Raw genomic sequence first — 16,775 nt, 5'->3', positions numbered from 1 at the left:
AAGCTAAAAGCCACATGATAGGTATGATGAAAGAAGATGGTAAGAATACTGTCCAATTTCCTGGAAGTTGGAAAATAATGTTAGATGACCTAGTCCCAGACTCTCTCCTCCTTTCTTTCTTATTTTTAAAGTAAACCTATTATAATCCTTGATTAACATTCAGATACATCAGAATATTAGCATAAAGCAATTCCATATATACTGAATATATACATATATATGATATACATACATGAATATATATGTGTGTACACAGAGTTTATGGAGGAATGAGTATAGTATGTGATTTCTCAATGAGCCCTATATACATCAGCTGATGCACATTTCCTGGCATTTTCCTCATCCTGATGGCTTTTCAAAGCCGAGAACAGATGGAATTAGCTCCAAAAGAAACTCAAGGCCATTTTGTGGCAGGAGAAATCAAAGGACATTATTCTAGAAAGCGCATGGTGCTCCACTGTCTATGCCCTACAAAATGGTATATAGTACTTCTTAGTGAGCCCTCCAGAATTTAGCAATACGGACATCACGGTTGATCAGGACCAGGGGACTAAGAACAGCATATCCAAGATCTAGAAAAGTTTTAATGTTTAGTGTTATGAGATCATCTCTCAAGGTAGAACCTGTGTAGACAGAGAACATGAAATCTGCCCAATAAAAGACAAGGAAACAGGTCATGAGATTGAGAGTACTTAGAGTAGCTCTGATTTCTGGGCTGGAATTGTTTGCAAACCTGGAGCTATGAAGATAGAGGACTCGCTTGTGATGTTTATACAGATGGAAAGCCATGTAACCACTGCTCCAGCCCATGAGACTCTGAAAGATCACATCCCGAAGAGCCATAAGGGAGAGGAAAAACCACCTAATCTCTTGTCTAGATGGTAACATATAACAATAGCCAATATACATTTCAGTTCCAGATCCATTCAGGGTATTGACTGCTGTGATGTAGTGTAGCAGGTTTGAGCTGATCAGAGAATTGATGATCCAAAAGAGGAGGAGATAGGGAAGAACTTGCCATGCAGTCTGTGGTTTGAGCTTTCTCCACAATGTGGTTCTGGGACTGATGGTGATGGCCTGGATCATGCTGAGGAGACAGGTGGTGCAGATGGAAAGGCCTCGGGCCACTCTTACCAGGTAAATCAAAAGTTTACAACCAACATTATCTACAAAGTTTCTGAAATCAAAAACTGTGGCTATATCTCTGAGACCTAAGGTGCAGATAATGACTGCATTTGAAAACATTAAGTGGATGATGATAAGATCTATGGGCTTTTTGTCAGGACCTGTGAGAAAAGCATACACATGTCGCACAAATACAAGGATGTTCCCTACAACGCCCGGGACATTAAGCAAAAAGAAAATTATTCTTTGAATGATGTTATTCCAAATCATCTTCTGACTTCATTTACAAAACTAAAAAAAAATTGAAAAACACAAGTAATTTTGTTCTAATGAATAATGAGAAGATTAGTTTCTGAAATACTTAAGCAAATATGGTTGTGTTTAGCAGGTCATTCATTCTTTGCCCTTTTTCTCTCTGTGTTGCTTCTTCTGGCATGGATATAATAAGCAAAGGTAGATATATATCCTAAAATAATGCGTCCACCTGCATTTCTAAGAGATTTATTTACTTTTTTGAAATCAAGTTTTACTACGTAGTCTGGGCTGGACTTGAGGCTGGCTTCTAACTTGTGATTCTCCTGCCTTTGTCTCTTGCAGGCATGACCCATTACATCTAGCTCAGAGAACTTTTTTGGAATACTTCATCTCTAAAATACATGACTGTTTTCTTCCCAGACAAAAGCTGAACAAAAGACATCATTTTGTCAACTTCAAAGCCATCCTCCCAAGTATTTGTTTAGATGCTGACCAGTGGAGAAACTTAGCCTCAGCACGAAATTCCAATGCCTTTTCCTGGAACACCAAAGGGCCAGTGGGGGAAAACTCCCACTAAGGGATTTCCTCTGTTTGTTGGCCAAAGGCCACTTTTGTCATGAGATTCTCCTTCCCTGAATAGAAAGTCCCCTGGTTGTATTGTCTGCCCAACTACTCTGGAGAAGGGCTTTTATGGGTTGTATTGTCTGCACAACTACTCTGGAGAAGGGCTTTCACAGTATTAGGGAATTCTTTTGTCAAGGCAATTGAGCTCTGTGGAAGCTAATTAGAGCTTTACCTTTGCTAATCTGATCTTTTGTTACAATAATATTCATGGTATGAATGGAGTGGTGAATCCTTCTGTTTTGCTCTTGGATTTATGAATTGGTCTCTAACCCTATATAACCCTCACTCCCCCAAAATAAAGCACGTGTCTTCTTCTCACAGAACCCTTGTCCCCTGTGTTCTGTCTTTGTTGCAGTTACCTGTGCCTCCACAAGATGCCTTCTACCTTTTTCACTAGCACATTGAATCATTTCTCTCATTTTAGTGGAGTTTATTGGTAACATCCCCAGACTCCCTTTACTACCCAATACACATGCATTCCTCAAATGGATATTGAGAATATTAAAGAATTTGAGCTTTTCAGAAAACCCACCTGTATTTGATTAAATGGACTATAGATCTTGGTTATAAGCAGCCTTGGTAGAGTTGTGGAAAGTCCAGCCGAAAGGTGGGACTAACTCTGTAGTAAAATTGGTCCTCACAATCTTCCACACTAGTGAGATCAATTTGAAGCTCTGTTGTTTTCCTGACCTCATCTCCTGTTCTTACTCTCCATTTCTCCTGGCAACCTTTTTTGTCTCCCTTTTGCCCCAATAAAATATTTTTAAAAATTCTGTGTGTGTGAATTTAGCCCACTCAGAGTTTTTTTGCAGCAGGAGTGCATGTGGATAGGAATTCCAGATTTTGTAGTGTTAAACTTGAGAAGCATAAACTTCAAGGGTCACAAGAACAAGATTGCAGACAGCCACTCTGAAGTTTAGGTCTTGCCTTTCCTGATTCCTATAATCATGACTCTGAATATCTAACTTGGTCTAAGACTCAGTGTTGTCATCTATAAACTAAGAATGATGCTTTGCAGTTTACAAGTAGAATCTGGGTATTCAATAAGTTGAGATACATAGTGTGAAAGAGGCTATACGAGCCCCCTTGAGTAGGAAGTTACCCAAGCCCCTCTCCCTCCAGGACAAAAGGACAAACCCCCATCCTGTCATCTACTGGTATCTGAACTATGCAGCCTGCAAGCAGTCACCCAACTCCACCTTAAAGGGAACAAACAAAAGGCACCAGCCCTGTTCCGGGAAATTGTATCCAAAAGGTCACTTCCCCATTCCAAGAATCTGTGAGCACATGCAGCTTGGCACGTGTCCCTTACCAGCCCAAATTAGGATTCCTTAAAATGATTGGTAAACGTATGTGACTCAGTGTAAAATGATTGGCTGCCTGCGATGTGTTGCTTTAAATCTTTTGGTTACAAATGCTCGGGCTTTACCCTAAGGGATAATAGAGTCCTATATAAGGTCTCCCTCAGAAAAGCTCGGGCTTTCAGTTGCTGACTGGTTTATGGTCATGCTGTGAGCCCGAGCCTGCTCGAATAAACCCTTTGCTTTTGCATGAGAACGTTTCTTGGTGTCCTCCATTCCGCGGATGCGCTTTCAAGTGCTTAGGTCAGTGCCTGGCAATATTAAATACACTTGCCAACCCCCTCACCCAGCACAAGAAAGTGTCCTGATATGTTGTTTTTTTTTTTTTTTTACAGTTACCTGTCTTTTCTTTTTTCTTTGGTACTGGGGCTTGAGCCCAGGACGTTACACTTGCTAGGCAAGCACTTTGCCACTACATCCCAGCCCTCTACAGTTATCTGTAGTTACAACATTTGTCATATTTTAGTTCTAGTCATTAAAAATGGAATAAATAAAATAAAAAGAGTAAGAATGTGACATCCTGAAAACACTTAAGGATACAAGAAATAAATGCAAACTTCAATAAAAACTCCCTCAGTATTGAGACGGAAAAGTACACTAAGGCTTCAGGGAGAACGCTGAGAAAAGTGCTTCCTCACATCCAGGATGACGTTCCATCCAGACCAAGGTCATGATTACCTCCCTGTGCTGGGATGAAAGAGCTGATTTCGATAGCATGCATCATACACCCTGCTGCACAGAGGCTCCCTCATGGTCCTCTGTTAGCGGTGGCAGTTGGGAAGTGATAGGCAGTCTTTTTACCGGGGTCCTGACACCTTCTGCTTCCCTGAGTGACAAAGGAGCTCAGATATTTAACTCAGACATTTCCCCAGGCAGCTCCTGAGCAGCACTGCCTGAGCAGCTTTCCTTCCAAAGTCAAAGGCAGCTCCAATCCTCCCTGGGAGGAGCACTCACCTGCGTAGTCTCTGTAGCTGGCTCAGGGTAGGTGTTCTGATCAAATAGCATCAGCCAGGTCCTGTTGGTCTTTCTCTAAGTCTCCATGCTCAGAGTCAACCCTCACTATTGGCACGATGCACTTCTGCTTCATGAAGGGAGAAGGCGCCTTCTATAAATCTCTATCTCTGAGGCATAACTCTGCCCTCCCCCTGCTGCTCTGTAATTAGCAGTGCCCAGAAACTTGCTGAGTCTAATTAAATTGTGAATGTGTAATAATGAGGCACTGTAATGATGAATGGTTTCCCAAAGGGTTCAGGTTTCTTTGACTTTGTTATATTCTTTCTTTATTTCTTTTTTTCCTAGTTTTAGGGCTTGAACTCAGGGCCTGCATACTGTCTCTGAGCTTCTTGTACTCAAAGCTAGGGCTCACCACTTGACCCACAGAACTACTTATGGCCTTTTCTGAGCAGTTTATTGGATATGAGAGTCTGTGCAGGTTGGCTTCGAACTGCCAGTCTTAGATCTCAGCTTCCTGAGTAGGTAGGTAGGCATGAGCCACCAGCACCCAGCTGACTTTATTATATTCTTCTCATTTCTATTTTACCAAAACCAGGAACTAATTTCAAAAGAAACATCTAAGGATTCGTAGTAGTTTCTTACTGAACATTTTCAAAATATTCTTTCACTCTTCTTAGAATGGAGCTCACACCTGTAGTTGGTGAAACTGTTATCTCTAATTAACCACCAAAACCGTGATAACACTTGCATGTGGAATAGAAAGCACACATTTGCAGAATTGTCATTTCAGAGGCTGGAAGGAAGAAGAAAGGATTTCAGTTAAAGAGTACAAGCTTCCATAAAAAGCATGAAATAAATTTCAATGTGTATATCTCATATCAAATATTTGAGGCTTGAAAGAACCAAAACTTTTGGTAATGTTATTTATCTCTAGTGCAAAGGTTCTACAAAGGTTATCTCTGTATATGACAAATTATTTTATATGCATGCATAATACTCATACACAATAAATGTTGTAAATGTTAAAAATATTTGAGGCTTTGTATTAATAAACTATATTTAAGCATCCCCTCTAAAAAGGTACCTATGTGAAGTCATAGATAATTTGATTACTAATGGTTGTAATGAATGTATTAAAACATCATATTGTTTACATGAATTGTATAATATTTGCTAATATACCAAAATCTGAAAGTGAAATACTTTAAATATTTTACTATTGCAATATAAAAACACTCAAAACAAAAGAGAATATCACAAAAGCATCTAAATATGTACATCAACAGTCCTGTCCATTACCTAAATATGCCACGGGCCTACTTCTTCTACTGCCTCCTTTTGGAAGCTATTTCAGCATCAGAAAATGAAACACACCACTACCTCATCCACATCCACAGAGTATCTACCACTTAAAACAGCCTTGAAGATTTGCTTGCAAACATTTTGATTCATGTGGTTACTTATATTGAAGAGAAAGTGAATAAGAGTTTGTCTGGCACCACGTTACTGTTGGAATTTGGAGTTGGGCCTTTAAGTCTTAACTTGTTCAAAAAGTTCACATCACCAAATTTAAAATATTTTTAGCCATTGTGCTCTTCAAATCTCATGTATGATTTGAGCATTGTAATTGAGATTGGAGCATTGAAGTTTGAATCTGGCTTGGAAAAGTTTGTGGGACTTCATGTTAACCCAGCCTGTGTGCAGTGATGTAGTGGTGTGAGCCTATTAGCCCAGATCCAGGAAAACTACACAGTGAGGCACATTTGCCATCCTGGGCAACACAGGGAAGCATAACTACCCAGGATCAGTTGTCAGTGCCACTGCCCAGGCCAGCCTGGCATAAAGTAAGACCCTCTCTTGAAAATTACCAATGTAAAAAGGGACGAAAGGCATAGTTCAAGTGGCAAAGTGTCAGCTTGACACAAGTTTAATTCCCAGTACTGCTAAAATAAAAAGATGCATAAATTCTTTTTATAATGAGGTCTGATTCTGTTTTAATTTTGTTTGATTTTTGTCCTCTTAGCTTCTACAATGAGTACACTGTCATTATTTTTCAAAATAACGTCATGACATATCTGATTGCTAGAGCCACATATCTCTGTGTGGGATGATTGCAGTATAAGAGACAAAGATCAAAATTCCCCATTGAATAAATGTAGAGCCAGATTATTTTGTTGGGCTTTGTGGGAAGTACCCGGGCAGTAAGTAATGATAGCTAGAAACAATTTGTTTTTAAACATAATTTATTTGTTATTTATCAAAAACATTGACCACTTGGAAAATAATCAGTTTCTCCACTCTTACTGTGATTTTCTCAAAGTCTATAGGTTCTCCAGAGATTCCTTATTTACATAGCATGATGATGGTGGATCTATGGCTCACAGTGGAAGCACTTGCCTAACAGGTAGGAGGCCCTGGACTTGATCTAGAGCCACACCCCCCCCCACACACACCCACGAAATTCTGAATTAGTCTTGCATTGTTGTTTCATTGTGCTAGTACTGAAACGGTCTTTAAGAAATAATGACCACTGTATTGTCAAATATTTTCCTATTGTTATTCTCAAAGAGAAAATACAACTGTAGACTCAGGTCTTCAAAATGGAAATCCTAGGCAAAAAGAATAGATATATTCCTAATTTTCTTACACTATAAAATAAATCCTTTAATTTTGCAAGTGTTTAAATAAAATAGTTTCAGTGCCTGGTACCAAGTGTCTGACATCTGTAATGCTAGCTACTGAGGAGGCTAAGACCTAAGGATTGCAGTTTGAAGCCAGCCTAGACAGGAAATCTATGAAGCTCTTAACTCCAATGAACCCCTTCTCCCCAGCCCTGCCAAAAAATATAGAAGCCACATGTGTAGGCATGGCTGAAGTGGTAGAGTGCTAGCTAGCCTTGAGCAAAACAGCTCAGGGCCTGGTCTAAAGGTCCTCAATTGAAGCCCCAGACCTATGACAACAAACACACAACAAAATGAGAAAAACAATTTTATGCTTACATCAGCCATGAAGATAAGTGCACAAGTTACTAGGACTTATACTTCTTTTTAAGACTATGACAATTCAAGAATGACCTCTGTGCATAGCATTATTCTTAATTCAGTAAGAAGGAATCTTAAGCTTTGAAACTTTCTGCAATATCATTCTCAATTCCTAGAGAGCAAAAAGAAGTCCACGGTTTCCACTAATCTCGTGCAAATTACCTTTCAGTTCACAAGAGTATTTTTTCTGACCATCTTATAAATTAGATGAGACATTAGTAATTTACATAACGTTTACATAAAGTAGTTATCTACTTTTGGAACAGTGGTAGTGAAAGAGCATGCTCACAACTAGTAGAATTCAAACCACTTCTGGAGGGTGGCAGTGGAAAATGTTATCTCTGCTGCACACTAGTTGCAAATGATTTCTGACAAGAGAATTGTTAGTTAAAAATAAAATATTACATGTTTGATTAATTCATTGTGACTTTGGTTTTATACATAGCATAACAGAACTGGGATTCTTTCAGACTTACTCAAACAGGAATAAAATAGAAATACTCTCAATGTCTTTCTGTTCAAGCGAATATAACAGCAGTCAGACAGATGTCCATCTCTGTGAATCAGCACAAAGGGGCTGAAAATTGCATAATGGTAAAAACTTCCTGAACATGTAGAATGATGGAATAATTCTCTAAGGAGAAAATGTAATAGAAAGAAATAAAGCTATCTGTCCAGTGAAAGAAAAGAAAACAAAGCATCAGAAGAAGAACACGTTTAGCAGCTTTTATTTCAGGAGGAGTTTTGCACAGAAGCGTGGAGTTCTGAAGGTAGAGAACACATAGGTGGTGTTTGTGAAGAAGAAATACCATGTAGCCACTGGCTGAACCCATGATACTCTGAAACACAACATCTCTCAGAGCCATGAAAGTGACAGGAATTTTGTTTCCTTTCTCATTTCCCTGTATAAAAAAGCAATAGTGGTCACTTTGACTAAGTTGTGATGTGTTTGTAGGGCTATAACTGGAGTTGACTATCCAAAAGAGGACCAAGAAAGGAAAGATATGCCAAACAAACCTGGGTTTGAACCTTTTGAAAGGTGGAAGAGACATGCAGATTTTTTTGACCCTGCCAGGGCTGGCTCTTAACTCTGCCCCTCAGATCTTAGCCTTCTGAGTAGCTAAGATTATAAGAGCGAGTCACAAGTGCTTGTCATCCACTGTGTCTTATATTTGTTGAGCATTCTTTTATGGTTTTCAATATTCTACTTGATCTCACATTTTTTTTTTTTTTTTTTTTTTGCCAGTCCTGGGCCTTGGACTCAGGGCCTGAGCACTGTCCCTGGCTTCTTTTTGCTCAAGGCTAGCACTCTGCCACTTGAGCCACAGCGCCGCTTCTGGCCGTTTTCTGTATATGTGGTGCTGGCGAATCGAACCTAGGGCCTCGTGTATCCGAGGCAGTCACTCTTGCCACTAGGCTATGTCCCCAGCCCGATCTCACATTTTGATCAGCATGCTAATTTCCGGTTTTATGGTTTTTTTTTTACCTAAGTTTTATGTCTTTGATGCATGTACTTCAATGTTTCTGGAATTGTAGTTTATTTAAACTTCAAGTGAAATCTGTAATTTCCATGCTTCACTGATTTTTAAACAAATATTCAGTGATTTTTTTTCAGTTGTTATCCTGAAGGCTTAGGCTTTTGCTATAAATTCCAGTGATCAAACATAATCAGCCAAAGATATCCAGAAACAAGTCTTCGTGTGAAATATGTTTGTATCACCAACTGGCTGCAGTCAAGGAGAATGTCCCAGAGGAATCCTGTAATGTTACCTAGGAGAGTCTTTAAGAAGAGATCTGAGTTCCATTGAGTGCTGTCAGGGGGTCTCTGAAAGGAAGCTTGGATCAATTCTGAATGTGATGAGATATATCAAGGTGGATCAGGAGAACAGAATTAGTTGTTACTTGTTGTCATGAGATGAAGAATCTTCAGGAATACCTTCAAGTAGTAGAGAAGTTTGTGGCATCACTGATTTGTAGATCATTCAAGGGGTCATGATGGCATGTGATAACTGCTGGAGGAAACAATGATTCCAGTTAAATTTGTAATTTGGTTTACTTTGTCTTTTCTTCTTTCTCTTTCCTTCTCAACATATTTTTATTTTCATTAAGTAGTTGTACAAAGGAGTTGCTATTCAACAGAGCAGTTAATGAATACAGGGCCTCTTGCCTAATGTCACCCCTTTGAACATTCTTATCTGCCCCTTTCACCTCACCCCTTCACTCAGTTTTCTTCACTTTTAGGTTATGTACTGCATTTTTTTCCATTTCAAAAAGCAATTATGTGTACAATGTATGATGATCTGTATTAGTCCTTCAATATCTTCACCCCCCTTTAGCCCACCCCTTCCCTAATTTTCTCAGGTCTGCAATATATTCTTGCCTGTATTCTACTCATGTTCCTCATTCATTCTTCCTCCCTCTTTGCTTGTCCACCCCATGTAAGTACCTATTACCTGGTAGTTATTTTGTTGGACTATGGCTTAGTCTTTCTAAAGAATTATGCCTTTTGTGTTCTCCATAGAGTCTATTATACTTCAGTTAGTTCATTTATAACTAATTGGGTTCCAGTTTCTATTTGTACTTCTAAATTTATAGGCACATTCTAGCTCCCACAAATGAGGAAAACCCTGCAACCTTTGTTTCTCTGGGTCTGGTTTATTTCATTTCGTATAAATATTTAAATATAATTCCAATCTTTCCATTTCCTTACTAATGGCACAATATCATTGTTTCTAATGGACATAGCTATCTCCTAGTTTTTCCACTTAGTGTCTAGTGAGTACCAATGTTGTATTTGTTCACTCTTGTTCCACCTCTAGGTTCCCTCTACTTACCCTCCCAATACAAACAAATAAGACAAAAGAAAATAAAAATAGAAACAATGAAATTACGTGTTCATAGGAACACAGATGCCAACACTAGAAAAAAGTTACTAGTTTTATAACAAAATGCTTTAACAAAAGTGATATTGAAATGCTCCTTGTTGCACCAAATTGTTAGTTGTTTTTCCTATTTGTGTTTATATTATATCATACCACATCATATAATGCTTCATATCATATCATCATATATCTCTATGTCTCTGGATTTCCCTACTTAGAATCAAGGATGAGAACCATCTTACTTATACAGGTTATTTTTTCATTTACAGTGGAAACATTTTTTAACCCCTATGAGCCCTGCCCTGTCTTTTTAACTAGGTTGGATTCAAAATAATGATTACTTGGAGTCAGTGAAAGTGCTACTGCAGGCAGGGAATGGGATATATAGGGGTTGCTGCAGGTGTTAAGGAGCTGCCAATTGATCCTGGGATCCCCCAGGTTGGTTGCTTCCTTGCAGAAATCCCTGAGAAGCAACTTTTATCCATCAATTTCTCTGGCCACCTGTAAGTGTACAAAGCACTTCAAAGCTGCTTTTTCAAACCAAAGCTGTTTCTGTTAGCTGTCAAGGCATGAGATCTGATTGATTCTCAGTGCTCTAGCTCCCCAGTTCTTTGTCTTAAAATCCTGGCTTCTATTCACAGATAACCATCCTTTCGCGTTTGTTCAGAGTTTGTATTACTGCAATATGTTGGTGTTTTTGTCTTCAATTCTGCCTGCAGCTCAGCTCTCAGCTCATACTTCCCATTAAGTAAGTTATGTTGTGGAATCTGAGGCCAAGTTATAACCAGTATCCTGGATCTGAAATCATTTTTCTGGTTATCTTGAGCTTAGTTAGTGGTAAGTCTTTGAAATTTGGACATACGAAAATGTCCAATGTGTCCCCAGCAAGGGGGTTTGGGTAAGATTGCTCCTGAAATAACTTCCCTCCATCTTATCAATCAATAAGCTAAGAACTCCTAGCAGTCTTGTTATCATGATCTGAGTTGTTGATAATGTGTTTTAAAATTTATATTTGTAAACTGATGTCTGCTGCATGCTTGTGGATTTTCCCAAGCTTTCCTTTTAGCCTTTGCTTCTAAATCCCTCCCCATCCCTTCCCCTATCCCCACTTTTTTTGGTCTGTTATGCGGCTTGCATTTTGGGGCTGGGCGCCATTCCTGAGCTCTTCAGCTCAAAGCTAGTACTCTACCACTTAAGCCACAGCTCCTCTTCCCATTTTCTGGTGGTTAATTGGAGATAAGGGTCTCAGAAACTTTCCTGCCAAGGCTGAATTTGAACCATGATCGTCAGATCTCAGCCTCTTGAATAGCTAGGATTACAGGGGTGAGCCACTGCTGGTTGCCTAGCTGGATTCTCCTGCTACACTGTCATGCTGCCCAGTGTTCTTCAGGGTTGTTTGTTTTATAAATCTAAGGTTCAGTATTTCTGGATTTCATCTAAATTTTCTTGTTGCCCTTCCTTGCTTTTCCATATCAGATGGCTGTCCCTGAGTTATGAAACTGGTGTTTTGTTTCCTAATTGATGTAAAATTTCTAGAGACACCCAAATTCTGTGTTTCCAATCTGCCATCTTGGAATCCTTTTTCCCTTGTGTTCCTCAGCTTTTAAACCCATTTGTTAAGTGGGTATGGGAGTCAGCAGAAAGCAAGGACTTTGGTGAACCCTACATGAAGGGGTTTTGGGTGACAAGTTATAGAAGATGCTAAGCATTCATTCCCAGTGAGACCAAGGGAAGATGCTTGTAAGGGAGGAACACAAAGGGACAATGCCTATGTTTATCTGATCATATAAAGTAGTATTTATCAAAATGAACTTCAGGATATGGAAACAAGAGGCTTTCTGTTTGTTCCTGTTTTTGTTTTCTTTTTATTGTCTTTTTAAAAATCTGTCTTTGGAAGGGTAAGGTGTTACAGAAATGAAGGGACAAAGAGTGAACAAATGTACCCCTGGTACTTAGTATACAGTATGGGTGGGAATGGGAGGGTAAAACTGGGAGAGAGAGATAGAAAGTGTGACAGTGTCCACAAAGAAATGCAGTTGTTACCTGACTGATGTAATGGTAACTGGATCTTGGCAAATCACCTCTTTTTAAAATTAATTAATTTTTTTCCAGTCCTGGGGCTTGAAGTCAGGACCTGAGCATTGTCCCTGGCTTCCTTTTGCTCAAGGCTAGCACTGTACCACTTGCCCACAGTGGCACTTCTGGATTTTTCTGTGTATGTGGTTCTGAGGAATGGAACCCAGGGATTCATGCACTCTATTACTAGGCCACATTCCCAGTGCCAGTACATCACCTTTATAATTCAATAAACCAGAAATTTCCCTTACTAGATGTGTAATCTGCCAGCACCTTGTCAATTTCTTATGTTACAGAACAATGAAAAGTAAATTCCTGTTATTTACAAGCTAAAAAATGTTCTGGTTTAAGGAGACAATAAAATGCTATTAATTGGAAAGTGTGTTTCTAATATTTTTTTCTCAGTGCAAGCAACAAGCTAGGAACCACATGATAAGGATGGTAGAATTGGAGACAGGCAAGATTTTTATTTTTCCAATTCCTACAATAACCAGACTCAGATTGCTTAAGAAATGATTGATGAGAGAACAGGCTTATCTGTTGCTATAACCCTTCAATAGTTTAATGTTCTGAAATAATAAAACAACAAGGTATCAAAATTCCTAATGAATGCATCTTGAATTTAGGGAAGATGTCTGTAGAAGTATAGATATCTGTCCTCAGTGAGCCCTCCCGGATTTAGCAATATTGACGTCCCGGCTGATCAGGACCAAGGGGCTGAGAACAGCATATCCAAGTTCTAGAAATGTTTTAATGTTTAGTTTCATGAAATCATGTCTCAAGGTAGAACCCGTGTAGACAGAGAACATGAAATCTGCCCAATAAAAGACAAGGAAACAGATCATGAGATTGAGGGTACTTAGAGTAGCTCTGATTTCTGGGCTGGAATTGTTTGCAATCCTGGATCTGTGAAGATAGAGGACTTGCTTGTGATGTTTATACAGATGGAAAGCCATGTGCCCACTGCTCCAGCCCATGAGACTCTGAAAGATCACATCCCGAAGAGCCATAAGGAAGAGGAAAAGCCATCTAACCTCTTGTCTAGATGGTAGCATATAACAATTGACCGTATGTATTTCAGTTCCAGATCCATTCATGCTACTGACTGCTGTGATATAGTATAGCAGGTTTGAGCTGATCAGAGAATTGATGATCCAAAAGAGGAGGAGATAGGGAAGAACTTGCCATGCAGTCTGTGGTTTGAGCTTTCTCCACAGGTTGCTTCTGGGACTGATGGTGATGGCCTGGACCATGCTGAGGAGACAGGTGGTGCAGATGGAAAGGCCTCGGGCCATCCTCCTCAGATAAATCACAGTTTTACAACTATAATCATCTAGGAAATTTCTGAAATAAGCAATGATTGCTATTTCTCTTATGCCTATGCTACAAATAATGATCATATTTGAAAAAGCCAAGTGGATGAGGATAAGATTTACAGGTTTTTTGTCAGGACCCATGACAAAAGTACATACATGTAACACAAAGATAAAGATGTTCCCCACAATTCCAGGTCCGGTAAGAGAAAAGAACATTATTTCCTGGATGACTTTACTCCAAATCATCTTCAGGCTTCATACTCAGAACTAGGAAATTCATTTTAACAAACATAAACATTAATGACAAATTTCAGAGGATATATTTCTGTTTATTAATAGGGAAAAGAACAATTTTTTTCTTGTTCTGCCAATAAATGAGTTGGTTGCTTCTAGGAAATTAAGCCTTTATTTTCTAAAAGAACAATTTTTAAAGTGTGTGTGTGTGTGTGTGTGTGTGTGTGTGTGTGTGTATTTCTTAGATCTTATGTTTGCCTTTTTTTTTTTACTCCTTCATTTGCATTCTCTAACATAGAAGTGATGATAAACACAGTTTGGAAATAAATTCCATGGTCATATACTCACTTACCTTTACAAATGTCCAGATGAGTCCTTCCTTTTTATTATTTACAGATCATAAACCCTCTTGTATTGTACTGAGGCTCCACTGGTTTTCTCTTTTTTTTTTTTCTTTTTGCCAGTCCTGGGCCTTAAACTCAGTGCCTGAGCACTGTCCCTGGCTTATTTTTGCTCAAGGCTAGCACTCTGCCACTTGAGCCACAGCGCCATTTCTGAGTGTTTTCTGTATATGTGGTGCTAGGGAATTGAACCTAGGGCTCATGTATACAAGGCAAGCACTCTTGCCACTAGGCCATATCCCCAGCCACAACTGGGATTCTCATTATCACCCTAAAAAACTCATTTCTCTGATGAGAATACAGCTAATACTGGACTGTATTATTCTCTAAAAATTGTTTTAGACCAATTGGGATAACTTCCTTGGGGAGGGTCACATGATAAACTCAACTCCCACAACTGTGCATAGATCTTAACTGTGCAAGATACACAAGTAATTTAGCCGGGGAGTACAAGGGTCTGGCATCCTTGCCTCAAGGTCATACTAACCCTGTATATTCCCGTTATTCTACATGGTGGATTCACTGAAATGAATGATTTTCTCTGTTACCTTGTTCATACTATCCATTTATCCTGAGAGCTTCTCCCTTCACAAAATGTCAGCAAAACAGTTTATTTCTGTAGCTGCTGTCCTGTGGACTCCATCTGAAAGAAGACAGTAGCTCTGTGTTTTAAAGCTTGTGCAATCCAATTCTTTTTCAATATCAGAAATGCCCCAGAAATGCTACTGGATCATACTGTGCATGATGTAGGCTATCTTTAAAGAGATTACTTTTAAATCACTCTTACTTTTCACTTGCCATATCTCTCTATTGATTTACTTGTGGTTAGGTTTTCTTTCCAGATTTACCTGTCTTTGGGGGAGATACTATGAACATACTTCGGGCTAAGGAACATGTCCCATGTTCTCAAAGGAGTGTTGTTTCTGAATTGAAAAGCTATACACTATGGGAGGTATTTGCAAGAAACATTTGTGTTTTTGTTTTAACAAGATTAGATAGGGTTCTTCTACTTTTGTAAGGATAACCAAAATGCAGTATTTGTGACTCATATAGCAATTTTTGATGCAATTTGTGGTGGAGGTAGAGCATAGGTATGCCTAAGCAAAATCACTGAACTTGAAAATTATAAAGTTCAGGATTTCTAAGAAGAAGCCTTGCAAACAGCCACTCTAGAGCACATATGTGTGAGTTGAACATGTTAGATCGCTTGTCTCAGTTCCACTCATTTGTACCATACCGGTGAACTGTGTGGATTCAATGAGCTGAGGTATAGTGCTTATATTAGTGAGAAGTAAGTATTAAAGAATCATTTTCTAAAAGTAATTGCTAGTGTTATTATGTATGCTGATGTCTGTCCACCCCTTCAAATCTCTGTAGTTATAGATTGTTATATTTTGGACTATGTTAATGGGAATTCAAAATAAATGAAATCATCATAAAGAAGCCAAGAATACTGCATCTTGAAAAGGCTAAACAACACCTGAAATAGGATACAAGCTTAAGCAAAAATTCCACTTGATTGAAGGAAAATGCACAAAGACTGGTATGTGGTGTAGAGAATATGACTTTTAAGTGTTATTGGGCCTCACTGTCTCCATGCTCCTTGGCCTGTATTAAAAGAACTGCTTGTGTCACAGTGTACATGTGCATGTGTTGCATTTCTGCACAAGGCTGCCCTCCCAGACCAAGAAACATAGGTTTCTGGTTGGTGTTATAACATCAAATTAAATATGTTGCACACCATTTTTAGCTCCTTTATTGTGCCATTGCTTCCGACTTGATTAAAATGAAACCTTATATATCATTCCAAATGAATGCATATTCATTCATTTATTTGCTGGTCCTGGTCACTGTCCCTGAGCCTCTTTGTACTCAAGGCTAGTAGTTTTCTACCACTTGAGCCACAGCACAGCTTCCAGCTTTTTCTGAGTAGTTTATTGGAGATTAGAGTCTCACAATCTTTTCTGCCCAGGATGGCTTTGAACCACAGTCCTCAACTCTCTGCCTCTTGAGTAGCTAGGATTGCAGGCATGAACCACCAGTACCCAGCTTCTTGGGTTATTTTATACATTGTCGAATGCCATCTGAGGACTTAAAAAATATAAACTCTGTACTCATTTTTTTTTTTACCTCCACAGTAGCAAAACCAGTCTTCCTACTAAAATCCTAGTATATCCCATCCACATTCAATGCCAGGATGGTACAATTCAGGCAACTGATTTAATTCATACAAAAAATGTTGCCACTAGAATTTTTGCTCTTTTATTTCTGTCATACTCTATCATGCCCTGTGGTCATATGTGATCTGTTTGCCTTCCCTGCATTCCCCGCCCCCCCCCAAAAAAGTCTTACTTCCACTCTTTAATTTTAGCTATTACTTTTTTTAAATTTGTCAGTCATAAGGCTTGAATTCAGAGCTTGGACACTGTCCCTGAGCCTTTTTGCTTAACAACACTCTACCACATTGATCCAAGGCTCCACTTCTGGTTTTCTGGTAGGTAATCGG

The 16,775-nt window shown here is 39.0% G+C and overlaps 2 protein-coding genes across 2 annotated transcripts; both read right to left on the bottom strand.

Moving 5' to 3' along the window:
- Positions 1-492: 492 nt before the first annotated feature.
- On the bottom strand, positions 493-1,398 carry LOC125353635 (putative vomeronasal receptor-like protein 4). Its single transcript, XM_048349307.1, has one exon. The coding sequence runs from the start codon at positions 1,393-1,395 to the stop codon at positions 493-495; it is 903 nt and encodes a 300-aa protein (XP_048205264.1). The 5' UTR covers positions 1,396-1,398.
- Positions 1,399-12,977: 11,579 nt separating this feature from the next.
- On the bottom strand, positions 12,978-13,883 carry LOC125353633 (putative vomeronasal receptor-like protein 4). Its single transcript, XM_048349306.1, has one exon. It carries the CDS (start codon positions 13,878-13,880, stop codon positions 12,978-12,980), a length of 903 nt encoding a protein of 300 aa, XP_048205263.1. The 5' UTR covers positions 13,881-13,883.
- Positions 13,884-16,775: the final 2,892 nt, after the last annotated feature.

Source organism: Perognathus longimembris, chromosome 6 (assembly GCF_023159225.1).
Source record: "Perognathus longimembris pacificus isolate PPM17 chromosome 6, ASM2315922v1, whole genome shotgun sequence".
NCBI lineage: Eukaryota > Metazoa > Chordata > Mammalia > Rodentia > Heteromyidae > Perognathus > Perognathus longimembris.
This window is presented reverse-complemented; position numbering and strand designations above follow the sequence as displayed.